This window comes from Onychomys torridus, chromosome 9 (genome assembly GCF_903995425.1).
Source record: "Onychomys torridus chromosome 9, mOncTor1.1, whole genome shotgun sequence".
NCBI classification, from domain to species: Eukaryota; Metazoa; Chordata; class Mammalia; order Rodentia; family Cricetidae; genus Onychomys; species Onychomys torridus.
Genome location: NC_050451.1, coordinates 61,562,666 through 61,579,174, shown reverse-complemented (window position 1 = coordinate 61,579,174; position 16,509 = coordinate 61,562,666). Strand labels below are relative to the sequence as shown.

Below are 16,509 nucleotides of genomic sequence, written 5' to 3'. Positions count from 1 at the left end.
TTCTGTTGACACTATTCTAAGATTTAGTATGTTCAGAATCTGGTTTTTGAAAGGTACTTTTAAAAAAAAATTTGCCAAGTGTCTATCCATTTTCCTCCACAAGTTTTACCTTTTGTGTGTGGTTGTTTTGACTTGAGAAGTGATTATTTTTTGTTTTAATAATTTGTAAAGTGCTATTCAGAGTCCCCTTTATAATTTTAAGTGTTTCTTTTTAAAATGATGTGTACTTGTGTGTATGTGCACACCAGTGCAAGTGCTCATGAAGCTGGAGGTCACAGAGGTAGGCTGAAGGAAAATGAGGCGAGTGTGACTCTCCAGCCATGTCATTAAAATATAAATGCAGATTATGAGTTAAAAGTATAGCACTCTTGGTGGAATTGACAGAAGAATTAAACTCATCTAAAAATGTTCAGAATCTTTAAGGCTACAACAATCTTGACATAGTATTGGTGAAAATATAAGTGGTAGGTAGATCAGTGGAGTAGAGTGGAGAATTTGGAAATAGACCACAAATTTATTGTCAGTTCATTTTCTAGAGAGATGCAAAAGTAATTCAATAGAGGGAGGCTGTTCCTTTCAACAAATGAAGCTGGAGCAACTGGATATCTAGTTGTAAAAAATTCATTTCCAGGGTCTGAGAGATGGAACAGTGGGTAAAGGTGCTTGTTGCCAAGCTTGACAGCCTGAGTTGGACCCTTGGAACCCACATAGTGGAAGGAGAGGAACAACTTCTGCCAAGTTGTTCCCCAACCTTTACAAGCATGATGTGGATCACCAATAAATATCAACTAAAAGAATTCATTTTCTATCTTTAATATTTATAAAAACTAGTTCTAATGAGTCCTAGACCTAAAAGTCTATAGAGTATGACATACAAGAAATCATTGTGAAACTATGTTAGAGAAAACTTTCATAGATATCACTAAAAGTATGAGCCATAAAAGAAAAAACAACAACAAATTGATTTAAACCAAATTTTAAAGCTACTACTCTTTGAAATACGTCATTTAAGAAAATGAAAGGCTGGGGAGATGAGTCAGTGGACAAAATGCTAGTGCTATATAAGCATGAGGACCTGACTTAGATTACCAGCACTCAAGCACAAAGCTGTAACTCCAGTCCTGGGGCAAAGGCAGCAGCAGACACAGGTCAGTTGTGTGTGTGTGTGTGTGGGGGGGGGTGTCCCTCACTAGCCAGTCTAGCTGTAGCAGTAAAGTTAAGGTCCAGTAAGAACCCTGTCCTAAAAGATAATAGAGAACAATTGAGTAAGATAGCCAAAGTTGACCTCTAGCTTACACACACACATACACACACGAGAGAGCGAGAGAGCGCGCGCGTGCGCGTGCTAGAGAGAGAGAGAGAGAGAGAGAGAGAGAGAGAGAGAGAGAAGAAAAAGAAAGAGAAAAAGAAAAAGATAAAGAAAATGCAAAGTGGCCACACTATAGTTCAGTGGTAGGGCTTTATTCTAATACAATTTGAGGTTCTTAGGTCTGAGGATGTAGCTCAGTGCTAGAAAGCTTGTTTGTCTAGTATGTGTGATGTTTGGGTTTTAATCCCCAACATCAAACAAAAGCTTTATTTCTGGTGTTTAAAAACAACGAGTAAGCAATATAATAAATTTTAGCAGTTTTAGTTACTAAGAATGTAAGAGTTTTTTTTTTTTTTTAGAAAAGACCAGTGGCTATAGGCAGGTATACTGAGGACAGTTATGTTCAACAGAGGTAGGTGGCTGGAGGCAAAGAAGCAAACAGGAATTAGAATAGATAAGTCTAAAAATTCCAACTGTCGATCAGGGCTTTACTTATCGTAGAAGCAAACAACTTCCGTGTCTTAGTAGTTTCTAAGAAGATAACCTTTTAAAGGAATTAGGTAACGAGGGGGCACCAGTAGACATGCTAACATGAAAGGGAGAAAGCCCCAGGACCCCAACCCTTCCTAAAAACCTGCAGTCATTGAGGAGTGCGGAGGCAGGAGAAACAGTCTTCCCCAGGGAAGAACACGCTGATTGGTTAGCCTGTACCAGATGGTCAACCCTGAAGGTGTGCTTACAAGTAACGTATAGCTTGAGTAGGTTGTATCTATGTATTTAGGAATACACACAGCAATAAAAAGAGGCCATGAATTTGAGAGGACAGGGGTAGGGATACATGGGAGGGTTTGGAGGGAAGAAAGGGAAGTGGGAATGATGTAATTACATTATAATCTCAGAAAAAAAAATTAAAAACAGGCAAAAGTTGATGTTTTATTTGCTAAGAATATATCACTGTCATTGTAATGAGTGAATCAATATCCAGTTTCAGGATATATAACATAGTTTCTGAATCAAATTTATTGAGTTAGTTTTCTTACATTAAACTATATCAGTTTAAGTACATAGTTCAAAAAGTTGATAGATATACTTACCCATATAATTACCAAGGATCAGAACTTTCTGGTCACAAAAGGATTCTCTTACCATCTTTATAGTCATTCCCCAGCACATCCCCTTGTCCCTGGGTAGCTGCTGATGTAGTTTCTGACATTAATGATGAGTTTTTATCTTTTCTGGAACTGTGTATGGAAGAATATGCTACTATTTGGAGTCTAGCTTTTTCTTTTTTGGTGAATTTTTCTCGATATAATGATTTTGACTTATCTGTTGCTACATTTATTAGTACTTTCCCTTTTGTTAGATAGCATCTGTTGCATACTTCTATTACAGTTTGTTTATAGAGTTACCTGTGGTTATTTCTAGTTGGGTCTATTGCTATTGTATTTGGTTCACTTCTTGTTTGGGACTACATTTATTAGTAGTGTTTTAATTTCTTCTGGGCATAAGTATTGGGAGTAGAATTGCTAAGTGATGTAGAAAGTATATATTTAGGTTTACAGAAACAGGCCAAACTTGTTTTTCAAAATAGTCATACCATTTTCAGTTTATTATTGGCATTCACTTGTCTTCTTTCTTCCTAACCATTAATATTGTAATTCTTTTTAAATTTTAATTACTCTTATGGATCTATAGCTATATTTAAAAGTATTATATTAGAAGGAAAGGTTTATAGTTGGATAATGGTAAATTATCTATTATCTGTAATCATTTGATAGTCCGATACTCCCATTCTTCAGCTGGTACATGAGAGTCCAGATGTGTAAAGTGTCTTACATCTGTCCTCTCAGCAAGTAGTTCTGCCTGCACATTAGACAATTAGATAATCTGACACTTCGTTTTATCTTAATACAATCCAGATTTTACCTACAAGATATATACATTTAGAAGGTGGCATATATTGCTGAGGGGAAAGGATGATACTGAAAACATAGTCTACTTACAGTGTTAGCCATTTCTGATCAGTTACTAAGTGTATGCTGGACACTATGCCCAAGGCTTTAAACATAGTTTCATTTAATTCTTATTAAGTGAGATTTGCATTCACTCCATCGTGCAGGTGGATTATTTAAGAAATTGCACAAAGCCAGTAAATGCTTGAATGAACAAAAGGAAATAAAAACGGATAAATTAAAGCAAAAGAAGTATACCCTGATAAGTAAGACAGCTTTTTTTTTTTTTCTGGAAAAAAAGTTTTAAATGATAAAATTACAGAATCTTTTAATGTGGCTTTAATAATACTGTGTTACTAAGAAACTGTTTCAAAGAGCTGACAGACTCCAAGTTTCCCAAAGTGGTTTAACTTTTTAATCCTCCTGGTAATTTTTTTGCCTTATAATTTAAATTTTGAGTGTTTATATTAATATAAAGTAAAATATTTTCAAGCATATGCCATAATAAGAATTTAAAAATACATTTTTATGTTTGATGAGGAAAAACCATATGTAATTCAGCTTTACCATGGTATCCAGTGTGTGAGTGACATAATAAAATATTTGAACCTTTTTATTCCTAGGAAGGATATATTCAAAAGAAGAAGGAACTCTGGGGCATCTGTATCTTTGTTGCAGCAGTTGACCTAGATGAGATGCCATTCACTTTTACTGAGCTACAAAAAACCATAGAAACCAGGTAAAAACTCTGTCATAAAAGTTCTGCCATTTAAAATGTGCTTTAAAGTTTTAATACACTTTAAGAAGTTGGTGGAAATGCTATAATTAAACATAACAGATTCAGGACAAATAGTGACTTGCCATTTTCTGATAGGGTTGGTTGAAGTTTAGATTTTTTTTTTAGAGAATTTATTATTTGTTCTTTTATGTTTTGCCTGCATGTAAGTGCACAATGTGCAGTGCCCGAAGAGAGCAGCAGTTCCTTTGGAAGTGGAATTATGGGTGGTGTGAGTCATCATGTGAGCACTAGGAACTGAACCCTTGTCCCCTGGTGTTCATGTGCACCTGCACATACTGCCCATATAAACACACACACACACACACACACACACACACACACACACACACACACACACACCCCACCTCTAATTAGAAGTAAAAAAAGATATAAATCTTTTAAAAAGTAGTGAGTCTATCTTAAATAAGATTTATTTAACTTGAAGATTTTAGCATAGTAGATATTTTAATTACGTACATTTAAAAACTGCTATATATTCAGTATTGATTATAACACTTGACCCAGAAATTCCTTAGCACATTTTTTTTAACCTTTAAAAGTATATTAGTTTGTTCTCAAGTAATTAGCAGATTTTGTATTAAACTTACAGGACTCCTGTTATTTTCTTTGTAGTATATTTACAAAACAAAGCAGTAAGTAATTTTACCAGATTGGTAAATAAATGTATTATTTCTTTGCCATCCCTTAAATTACCCTTAGAAAAAGACAACTTTATTATAACAAGTTTCCATGGTATTCATTACCTCTCAGGACAGGTATTGTACTCCTATAAACATTGCCCTGCTCTAAGGTTGATTGCTTTTTTTTTTTTTTTTCTGGGTTCTATACATTTTCTCAATATACTTCTTTCTTTCTTTCTTTCTTTTCTCCCACACCCTCTTCTTTTCTTACATGTATGAATACATCACGTGGTGCTCCCCTAAAATGTTCAATTATTGGACTTTTATGCATCAGTTAAAATAAATTTAATTAAAAAAAACCCCATACACATATATTTAGAAACAAATATACATACTTTTATGCCCCAGCTTTTCTTGTTCTCTTAACTTTAAGTAGATATAGTCAGGGGTAGGTGGATGTTGGGGATGGGTTACTTCTGGTAAAATGCAAAAACAAATGCAACCCTTCCAAAGGACATACAGTGATTTAGTGTAGAACAGGTAATCTTCTGAATGAAATATATATGCTTTGAAATGAAATAACAAATTTTGATAGCTACTCATGCATTATTTTTCTATTCTTTATAGTGTCTATAAATTCTTTGATTTACTAAAAGAAATTGATACCAGTACCAAAGTTGATAATGCTGTGTCAAGACTATTGAAGAAGTACAATGTGTTATGTGCACTCTACAGCAAATTAGAACGGTAAGATAAAATTTTATTAGGTTTACACCTTTTTTTGTTTTTTATTTTTATAACCCAAGTTTTTCACATCACTGTTCAGTGAGATTTAATCTGAGAACTGTTAGGTATTTAATAAAAGTATTATCTCATAGCCTTATCCCTTTTGCTATTATTTTTATTAATTCTTAGGTAATTTATCTATTCATAAACATTCAGAACACTTGCCCCAAATTAACTGATTTTACCAGCCTTTCCTGTCATTTGCTTCTTCAGACTTTGAGCTTGCTTCCCATTTTGTCTAGTAGAACTTACAGTTCTGAATAGTGATCTAAATTTTAACTTCTTCCAGTTTAGAAGGAAATCATATTGTCAATGGAAGGTGTGTGACCTGTGTCACTAAGTTGTGGTCTGTGCTCCAAGTGGTAGTCGGGAAGACTCCACCAGCACTATTCAACTGGAAAGTCATGACTAAACTTCGCTTGCATTTTTAAAAATGTGTTTTTCATACAAGTATAGTCTTCCAACCCCAGTATTATAGTCCTTAATATGACGTGTGTCTGTTACTATTTTACTGTTTGTTTGGAGCTCACTACATTTGAGCATGAACACACGAAAAAGTAATGTTTTAGCTCAGTAAGTAACTTTGTAGTAGGACGATAAAAAGAAAGGAGAAAAGTGGAGGCTGGGTATGGTGGCACACACCTTTATTCTCAGCACTCAGAAGGCAGAGGCAGGCAGATCTCTGTGAGTTTGAGGCCGTCTACATAGTAAGTTGCAGGACAGCCAAGGCTACATATAGTCTGTCTCAAAAATATAAAGGAGGGTCCTTGATGTTTTGGGGTGAATGAGGATGGGGGCAGCTAGAAAGAAGTATCTTCATGAGGCATGTAACTGTTTTCTTTGCCTTTGCTTTTTAATTGATGTGTTACTACTAAAACAAGAGAGCTGTGATGATGGAAGTGGAAAAAATGGAGGAAAAAGGCCCCAAAAGTTGGGCTTGGGGTTGTTCTCTTTTTCCTCCTCCTCCTCTCTTTGGACATAGGGTCTCATATATATCAGTCTAACCTTAAACATATAGATCTAAGCTACATCCCCAGCATATCCCCATTTTACTTAGTTTTTGAGACAGGCCATCCTAACCTGGTCTTGAACTCATATTCTACCTCAGCCTTCTGGATACTGGGATCACAGGCATGCAATACCATTTCTAGATTTGCCCTAGAATTTTTGAAATAATCCCTTGCCTTTTTTTCCCTCCCTCCCTCCCTAAACAGGGTTCCTCTATGTAGTTACATAGCTATAGCTGGTCTGGAGCTCACCATGTAGACTAGGCTGGTCTTGAACTCACTACGATATCTCTGCCTATTAAAGACTTCCTACCATGAGGCCTGGCCTTTGCTCTTTTCATGCTGTTTTTAATTGTAATGTAATGCCACTGCCTCCTCCCTGCCTTTTTATTAAAGTATAGACTTTTGCACAAGAAAAAAAATTTCTTTTTAATTATTAAAAAGAAATGACAAATAAGTTGCCTAAGAAGTGTGAACTGATTATAGAGTACTTGGATAGTATAGATAGTCCTAAACAAAGTGAGAATCAAGAAAATATTTCAGTGCTATAGAACTATCATTTTGGAATGTTTATTTCCTTAGGCTACTGTTTTACATTAAGGATCTCATAATATTAATATATGTATGTGTGTATTATTTATATATGATAAACATATATACTGTTTTGTTTCTTTAAAATTTAAGTGATCTTTTAAAATTCTTTAAATGTTTCCATAACCACATAATTCATCATCTCAGCAGTTTTCATAAGACTATGGCCCCAAATATGAAAAAGTTCAGAGATTTCTGTCATGATATTATTTAGATCTCTGAAAATTTGAAAAAACTCTTCATAACCCCATTTTGAGTATTATAACCATAATCAAACAATTATACACCAGTTTTAATGAAAAATAATATATTTGTAGTGTCAAATACATAAGTTAGCATATACTATGATTGTGACAGTGCACAAGGGAAAAACCAAGCCAATAGTGCATAGCATGAAATGCTTCAAAAGAAGCTGTCCAGAATTATAGTAGAGGTTTCTCATCCTTAATAAACAAAGTAAGCAAAAACTTCACTGAAACAATTGTTAAGGAAATTATAGTGGGCTGGAAAGATTGCTCGGTGGTTAAGAATGCTTGCTGCTCTTGCAGATTATGGGAATTCTACCCCAGCATCCACTTCTGGTGGCTTACAACTACCTGTAGCTCTGCATAGATGTGTGTATAAACAACAGGGATACAGACACATAAACATAAATAAGAATGAATTGAAACTTTAAGAGTGAAAGAAAATTCTATACAAATCAGTACTAAAAGACAAACAAAAACAAAAAACAAGATCATCAGATTATTTCTAGATTTAGAATTTGAGGGCTAGGGGTTATTTGGGGGTACTTTTTGCTATAATAATTTTATTATTTAAAAAAGTTACTACTTTGTGCTATAATAGTTTTATTTTTATTATTAAAATATAATTACATCATTTCTCCCCATTCCCTTTCCTTCCTCTGACTCTTCCCAGACCCCCCACCCTGTGCACCTGCTTCCTTTTAAATCTGTTGCCTCATTTTCTTTGATGTTGTTACATGTATACAAAATCTGTAATTATAACCTGCTGAGTCCATTTAATGTTACTTCTGTGTATATGATTTCAGGGCTAACCATTTGTTATTGGATAACCAGTTAATGGGCTCCTCCCTGGGGAAAATTATTTTCCTACTCTCAGCATTCCTTAATTGCCTGGAGTTATTTGTCTAGGGATGGGGCCCTGTAAGATTTCTCCATCCACATTTCTACTGTAATAATTTTAATTGGATAATTCCAGGTAGTTTTCCTCTCTTGTCTGACATCAGTACTCTGCTTTGATACCAGTTTATGTTTTAAGGTTATTTATTTATTTATTTATTATATTTCCACTTATAAATTGCAGTTGATATCCTGGGAATTGAGGGGAAAGTAAAAACGGATGTTAGAAAGGGGAATGACCTCATAAGTGATTTTCAGACTTTACAGAATAGTTTGTTTAGGCGGTTTGCCATCTTTTTCTCTAAACAGAGAATAGTGAGTGATCAATAGAAATACCATTAAACTAGAAAATTTCTCCTAATATTCATTAACAATAACTAATAATATTAAGATGATTAACATGAATTTTCTCATATATGTATTTTGAAGAGTAACTTTAAGTAGTTTGGAAGGGTGGGGAGAAGAAAGTTTCAGATAATTTCTTAGATGCCAGAAAATTCAGAGGGGAAAGAAGAAAAGAATATCGGATCTACTACATATTGAAATTCAAAAGCTTTAGAAGTTATGTAGACAATTTTGAAGTGTTCAGGATCTTCCTGGATGTTATTCCTAAGAGCAGTATTTCCAGGTTAGTCAGTGGGATCTCAGACAACAGTTTTCACAGAATTTTCTTCAAACATAACTGGAATATGAGAGTTCATGATGACCATTGACACAAACACCAATGAGCATGAGGATTTGAATCTTCAAGATGTGCTTCATTTAGAGACTCAGCTATTGGAGAAACCACCGATTAACTCCCAGTGCTGTCTTCCCTGTCATCCATGCTAGCAAACTGTCCAGGGAACAGGAGCAGTAGCAGGCAGTGTTCCAAAGCTAGCCTTGTGACTCTGGCCCAGTTGAGATTCTTGTGACAGGGCTTCTCTATCTTCCCTGAAGTTTGCTCTCATTATCTTCTCTCTTCGTGAAGCTGGATTTACACTCTTAAGGTTGTTTCGCCTTATTGCATTCCTCTGAGGCACCACCTAGACTGGGGCTACTTGAACAAACCACTGAGGTGTGACCATGATGAGCTCTTTACAGAAGCATGTGTAGATTCCCTTCCGCGTTATGAAGTACAAATGTGCCCTTGTAACAGAGAAGATAGAAGTTCCTATCCATCCTTCCTTCTCTCTCTCAAAAACAGTAGTTGGATGTGTTGTCTACCAAAAAAGAGAAGCTGTAGTAGGGCTCAGTGGAGATGTAGTCATGCACACCTGGATGCTAACCTAATCATGAGCATGCGCTGGGTGATCTTGGATAAACGAGTTACCTACGTTGGGTACTTTGTTTTCTAATGTCTAAAGCAAGTTAATGAGAGTACCTATTAGTCAGGGTCCTTGAGAGTAATAGAACTTATAGACTGAATCTCTCTCTCTCTAGAAAGGGGATTTGCTAGAGAGACTCACAGGTTGTGATCCAGCTTATCCAACAATGGCTAGCTATGAATGGAAAGTCTAAGAATTCAGTAGTTGCTCCTCCACAAGGCTGGATGTCTCAGCTGGTTTTCAGTATAAGCTAGAATCCTAAAGTAGACTATAATGCCAGTGAAGGAATGGACTTGCTAGCAAGGTGAGGGCAAGCAGGTAAAGAGCAAAAGCTTCCTTTTCCCCTGTTTTATATAGGCGTCCCAGTAGAAGGCATAGCCCAGATTAGATTTGGATTAAAGATCTGCAAGGGGTGTCTTCCCACCTCAAGATCTGGGTTAAAGGTGTGTTTTCCTAATTCAGAGATTCATTTTAGAAGTAGATCTTCCCATTTCAAATTAGGCAGAAATCCCTCACAGATGTGCCCTCTATTTCGAGGTTTTAGTTAATTCCAGATGTAGTCAAGTTGACCACTAAAAATAGCTGTCCCAGGGATGGAGAGATGGCTCAGTGGTTAAGAGCACTGACTGCTCTTCCAGAGGTCCTGAAGTTCAATTCCCAGCAACCACATGGTGGCTCACAACCATCTGTAATGAAATCTAGTGCCTTCTTCTGGCCTGCAGAGATACATGCTGTATATGTAATAAAAAAAAAAAAATAGCCGTCACATACCTGTTAAGTGTTTAGTATATTAAATGAGGTAATACATAAATAGTGCTTTTGTTCAGTGGCTTTGTATAAACATAAGCTTTTCATGAATATTAGCTTTCAAGTGGGAAAATGCACCATGACACAGATTGGAGGTTAGAGGGCACTTGGAGGTGTTGGCCCTCTCCTTCTACTATTTGGTCCCATTTTCAAAATCAGGTTGTCAGGCCCAGCAGCAAGCACGTTACCAGCTGAGCTATCTTGCAGGCCCAAATATTAGCTTTCAAAACAAGAAAAAAGACATTGTCTGGAAAGCACTGCATAATGTTGTATTTTCATTCTGTATCCCCTTAGACAGTCACAAAGTACCAAGGTGATGCAAGGTGTTGAGAAGTTTGGTAGAATTGATCTGTTTGGTTCAGTTCAGCATTTTCTAAACAGATTATACACATATATTTGTCTCAGTTACTCTGTTGCTGTGATAAAATACCCCCAACAAAAACAACTTGAGGGAGAAAGGAATTATTCCCATCTACAGTTCCAAGGGCTACAATGTCTCATAGTAGGGAAGATGTGGCAGCCCCAGCAATCATGGTGGCAGGGCATCCATAAAAGGAAGCAGAGTCCACGAACAGGAAGTGGGTCTGGGCTACTAAAGCCTCAAGGGCATCTGAGTGACTCTTTCTCAAGTGTGATCCTATTGGGGATATTTCACATTCAACCTATAACAGTATTAAACATAAGGTCTTATGAAAGAAGAATTTTATGGAGTATACTTTAAGAAACTTTATGATATCAGCTGTTTTGTCAAAAAATAAATTAACAAACTACATCAAGGATAACCATTAGTACCCTGCTATATCCATGACCTGGGTTTGATTGAGTGACCCTTCCTCAAAGAATAAGATGAAAGAACAATTGAGGAAGATTCTTGACATCAACCTCAGGCCTCCACATATATGCACATATCTGTACCAACCCAAACATGTGTACACCACAACATGTACACATGAAAAAGAAAAATAAATGCAGTAATGATTGTGATGCTCTGTTGTAGAGTATTGTATTTAAGTAGAAAAGATGTAATATATTGTATATCTTAGCTAGGTGAAAAGGGTAACCCCAGTACTGGTGATTTTGACTAAGAAAAAAAGCTAGAGATGAAGCAAAAATAGAGACGTATTAAGCAAAATGAGTGGGGACTGGAACCAGGCAAACTAAGCATGTGATGAGTGTGTACACAACACCAAACACCGTAGCAGGGTATCCTTTGAACTGCTGGGTCTGAACATGTTGAAGGTAGGAAGGGTCTGATTGGCAGTGAACTAGGACTGTGCCTGCAGGCACTGGAAATTGATGAATGATTCTATTCTGGGGAATGACTTAGTCTGCTTTGTCCTTAGAAGGCCACCCTGGACTTTGTAAAAGGAATTTATATTTTTTTAATTGACCAGTTTTATGGAATCATTTAGCTTTAATGTTGCTGGTCCTGAATCAAACCAAGGTTTTCTTTTCCCATCTTACTTGTATGATTTTCTGGAGTATGAAAATTGTGATGCCGAAGCTTTTTTATTACAGGATGAACTATATGGATATAGATGACTTGCTAGTTAGATAGTCATTAGTTATCCACTGACCTGAGATTTTGATTTTATCATCAGTTTTGATTTAAAAGTCCGTGACAGAAGCCAGTCCTTTTGTAATTAGGACACTGTGATGTAAAATGATTCTGTAGTGGGTAGATGTATTTTACCTTTGTTTTAGAATGCTCACGATTCATTGCTGCAGTAGTACTTCAAAAGTTACTTTTAAAAAGACATAATGATAATGAAATTATATATTCCTTTCAGGACATGTGAACTTATATATTTGACACAACCAAGCAGTGTGTAAGTAGTTGAAAGCATGTTACTTTTCACTAAAATTTTTTTTCATGACTTATCTCAGACATACTGATACTACTAGGGTTACTTTTGGGTGATAAAAACATACTACTTTATAAATTGAGGTGATAAAATCCTGCCTGCTTAAACTGCTCTGAAAATGCATGCCTTATATTGCAAAGGAGAACTAATTAGCTGGAAATTGATTTGGTGTTCTCTGTCACTTTTCTGGGGAAAATGCAGTCCATTCATTAAATACTGAGGATCTATCACAGGGATTGTATTAACAAGGCTCTGCATAATTTTGTATAAGAACAAATACATTCTACATTAGGGGGCTGGAGAGAAGGCCCTGCTTAAGAACACTCCTTCCAGAGAATCCAGGCTTCATTCCCAGCACCCACACAATGGCCCACATCTGTCTGTATCTCCAGTGCCATGGCATCTCATGACCTCTTCTGGCCTCTGCAAGCACCTGGCATACAAGTGGTTCACAGACACACATGTAGGCAAAACACACACACACACACACACACACACACACACACACACACACACACAATCTCAACATACAAATCTCAATTACAAGTCCTAAATTATCTTGAAAACGTCTACCACCATGTTCTTCTCTGGAAACAGATCAAGTAGTCCTGGAGATTTTTCTGCCCCATTAGAGCAGCAGCATAGAAATGCAGGTTGTGCATTTATCAACTTATATAAACTTGCTAATTCTAATGAATGACCATTCTATGGAAAAATTCTCAAGGCAAAGTGCTGCTAAACCAAAGCCACCTTAATTCTTTTTTTTTTCTTTCTGCTTACATTGTTCATCATAACTAGAAAACAAAAGAGCAAACAAGTATAAAGGTAACTAGAAACAAATTACATCAAAGTTCCTTGGGCTTTATATAATTTTAGGTTAGAATAAATTTTTTGGTAGGCACACCAAATGAACTGAGATAAATTGAGTTCAGGTGTAAATTGTGCTTTTAAAGAGGGTTGCATTCCATTGTGTATTTATTTAACTCTAGTCTACAATCTAAAACAAAACAAACTATTTAAAGTAACACTGAAAACTTTGTCAGTGTCTAACTTTTTTATTGCTTTGTATTTTTTTTTTTTTACCAGGATATCTACTGAAATAAATTCTATGTTGGTGCTAAAAATTTCTTGGATCACCTTTTTGCTAGCTAAAGGTAAATGAACATGTTTTTGCATGCTGATGTGTCAGATATAATTATTAAGTTGCTCATTTGGAATAGTATGAAAATTTTATTAAATTAATGTATCCTTCTGTATATTCCCTGTGTGGCTTATTAACTGTAAACCATTTTTGTAGTTATGATAATAGGGACATTATTAGAAATGTTTCATTTCCTATCCTTTCCTCCTAGTCCCTCCTTTCTCTTCTGTTTTATTTACATTTTCCTTTTTAGGAGTGCTGGGGATGGAGGTCAGTGCCTAGTGATTTTAAAATTTAATAAAAGTAATCAGTAGAAATATTAAGTGTTTAGTCATCTTACATGATATTTCTTTTTTCTTTTTCTTTTTTTGGTTTTTCGAGACAGGGTTTCTCTGTGTAGCTTTGCGCCTTTCCTGGAACTCACTTTGTAGACCAGGCTAGCCTCAAACTCACAGAGATCCACCTGCCCCTGCCTCTTGAGTGCTAGGATTAAAGGCGTGCGCCACCACCCCCCAGCGATATTTCTTAAAATATTCCATGTTATATCTTTATTTTTATTTTTTAGCCTTGTATTTTGATAATGTTAATACAATGAAAAAGGAAAAATGTAGTGGTTACATGCTAGTACCAAATTCATGGTGAATGCTCCTATTTTTCTTCTTCTGACTTAGAGAAAGTAGAGACTGATGAGAGTAGTCAATAAATATGAGAATCCAGTATACTGTGCTGATGGACAACAGCCTGAATCCCATCCCATTTGTCTTAGTTAGGTTTTCTATTGCTGTGAAGAGATAGCGTGACCACAACAAATCTTATAAGGAAAACATTTATTTGAGACTGGCTTACAGTTCCAGGGTTTAGTCCATTATCATCATGTCAGGAAGCATGGTGCCATGCAGGCAGACATGGTGCTGGAGAGGAGCTGAGAGTTCTATATCTGGATGCACAGGCTGCAGGAAGAGAAAGTGAGACATTGGGCCTGGCTTGAGCATCTGAGACCCCAAAGCCCACCCACCCACTGTGACACACTTCCTACAGCAAGGCCACACTTCCTAATAATGCCACTCCCTCTGAGTCTATGGGGGCCATTTTCATGCAAACCATCACACCATCACAGTACCATTAGGGAAGAGGGATTTCGTCTATTCAACTGCTAACTAGGCCCTGCCCTGCTTAGCGCTGAGATCAGATGAGATCGGGCATGTTCAGGGTGTTATGGCCATAGATAGGAAGAGGGAATTCCACAGCAGTGTATATTAATCTACTTGGAAAAACTATGATAATAATCTCTCAGCACATCCTCCTCCCTCTCCCCACTTTATAATTGATACATTCTATTGTTTTCATTTCATTATCAAAGACTATAACATCTGTTCATCTGTAATTATAGTTTCTACATGCCTTTAGTCTCAGTTCAGTATTTAAATGCATTCTGTGCCCATTATTACTACTTTATTATAGCTTCTCTGTTTCTGAGTTTTTGATTTTGATCCATTTCTTAGCTAGCTGGATTGTGTCATCAAGGATTTAAAATTGTCTCCTTCGTTTGTTTACTTATTGTATGTGTACGCCTCAGGCTTGGTGACAAGTACTTTTACCTGCTGAGCCATCTCTCCACTCATAGAATTTAAAAAACTAGGCCCTTTGATGTCATAGTCCATATGTTTCACATGTTAATGAAGAATGTCCACAGTAATTATACTCGAAAGACAACTTGACTGTCAATCCTGTTCTTGAGTCATTTTGTCCCTTAAGGCAATATTTTCTAGTATTGAATGTTGATTTTGAGAAATCTGAGGCTCGCTTAATTTCCTCCTGTCATTTAGTTGCTGAATACTTAATGAGTTCTTTTTTAAACTTGAGGTTTAGGTCTGAAGAGATAGCTCAATAACTAAAGCACTTGCAGCAGAGCCTGCCTTCATTCCCCATGGCAGCTCACAATCTGCCAGTGTGTGTATTACCCTCCTCTGGCCGTCACGGCACCAGGCATGGAGGCAGGCAAAGGCTCACATGCAGAAAACAGTAGAAAATGAAACTTAACTATTAGATTTAATACCTTTACTAGGATATCTATTGATTTGTATCATTCTGCATTCATTTGTGTTGCAATACCTTAAAAAAAAAAACAACTAGGCATCTCTTCTTTTCTGAGACATCTTAATGTTATATTTTAAGGTGTTATTTTATTCAGTTAGGTTTTCTTCAAACGTTTTATCAGGTTGTTTTGTTCTCCATATCTGTTTTCTCTATTTTAATTATTTTTCTTTTTGTCTTTTTGGCAATGCTGGGAAATGAGCCCAAAGCTTCATGAATGCCAGGCAAATGCTCTGCCACTGAGCTGCAGCTCCAACTTTGTATTATGTGTAGGTTCTTTTTATCTTTTGTTTTGACTTGAACTCTTTTTGTAATGGTGTTATTTGTTCCTAATTTGTTCTTAGCTCATCTGACTCCTTGTTTTTATATCAATTGAGATCAGTGAGCTTCTGTTTGTTTGTTCATTTGTTTGAAGGCAAGTTCTTGACATGTGACCCAGACTACCTTTGTCATAGTGATCTTTCTGCCCGGCATCCCAAGTACTGGGAGTTCACCATAATGCAGGATGGCTTGCTTATTTGTTTGTTTATCAAAGTATTTTCTTCCTATTAGATTCTCTGATTTTTTTTTCACTTTTTGAGAGTTTACTTTTTCTTTAGTATATGCTTTATTCCTTCATCTTAGGGGACGTGATGTGGCTAATATTTTTTCTTTTCTTTTCTTTTTTGGTTTTTTGAGACAGGGTTTCTGTGTAGTTTTGGTTCCTGCCCTGGATCTCGCTCTGTAGACCAGGCTGGACTTGAACTCACAGACATTTGCCTGGCTCTGCCTCCCGAGTGCTGGGATTAAAGGCATACACTATCACCATCTGGCGTGGCTAATGTTTTCTTTGAGACCCTCCCTTCATTCCCCTTTATACTTCATGTGGGGTTAGTTTGTATTCCCCAGAGAATTACAGTGTACTGTAAACTGGCTTTATGCTGCTTTTAATCAGAAGGTAAGGACGAGGATAGAGAATTCATCTGAAGTGCTGTGAGCCTTTGAGGTTCTGAGTCTTCTTTAAATAAATGCTATACTTCACTCTTTTCCCAGTCAGTGCAGTATACTGGAATCTCTGTGCTGGGCAGCCAGCCATCACGTTTACTTCCC

The 16,509-nt window shown here is 36.4% G+C and overlaps 1 protein-coding gene across 2 annotated transcripts in view; it reads left to right on the top strand.

Annotated features, from left to right (window-relative positions):
* Window positions 1–16,509, top strand: part of Rb1 (RB transcriptional corepressor 1) — a 137,931-nt gene that overhangs the window by 27,880 nt on the left and 93,542 nt on the right. The window contains exons 3-6 of one of the 2 annotated variants that reach the window (XM_036199022.1): window positions 3,885–4,000; window positions 5,308–5,427; window positions 12,111–12,149; window positions 13,272–13,339. In XM_036199022.1, the coding sequence (XP_036054915.1) occupies window positions 3,885–4,000; window positions 5,308–5,427; window positions 12,111–12,149; window positions 13,272–13,339 (343 nt within the window). The remainder of the gene's footprint in view (window positions 1–3,884; window positions 4,001–5,307; window positions 5,428–12,110; window positions 12,150–13,271; window positions 13,340–16,509) is intronic. The other variant, XM_036199021.1, reaches the window with a different exon arrangement.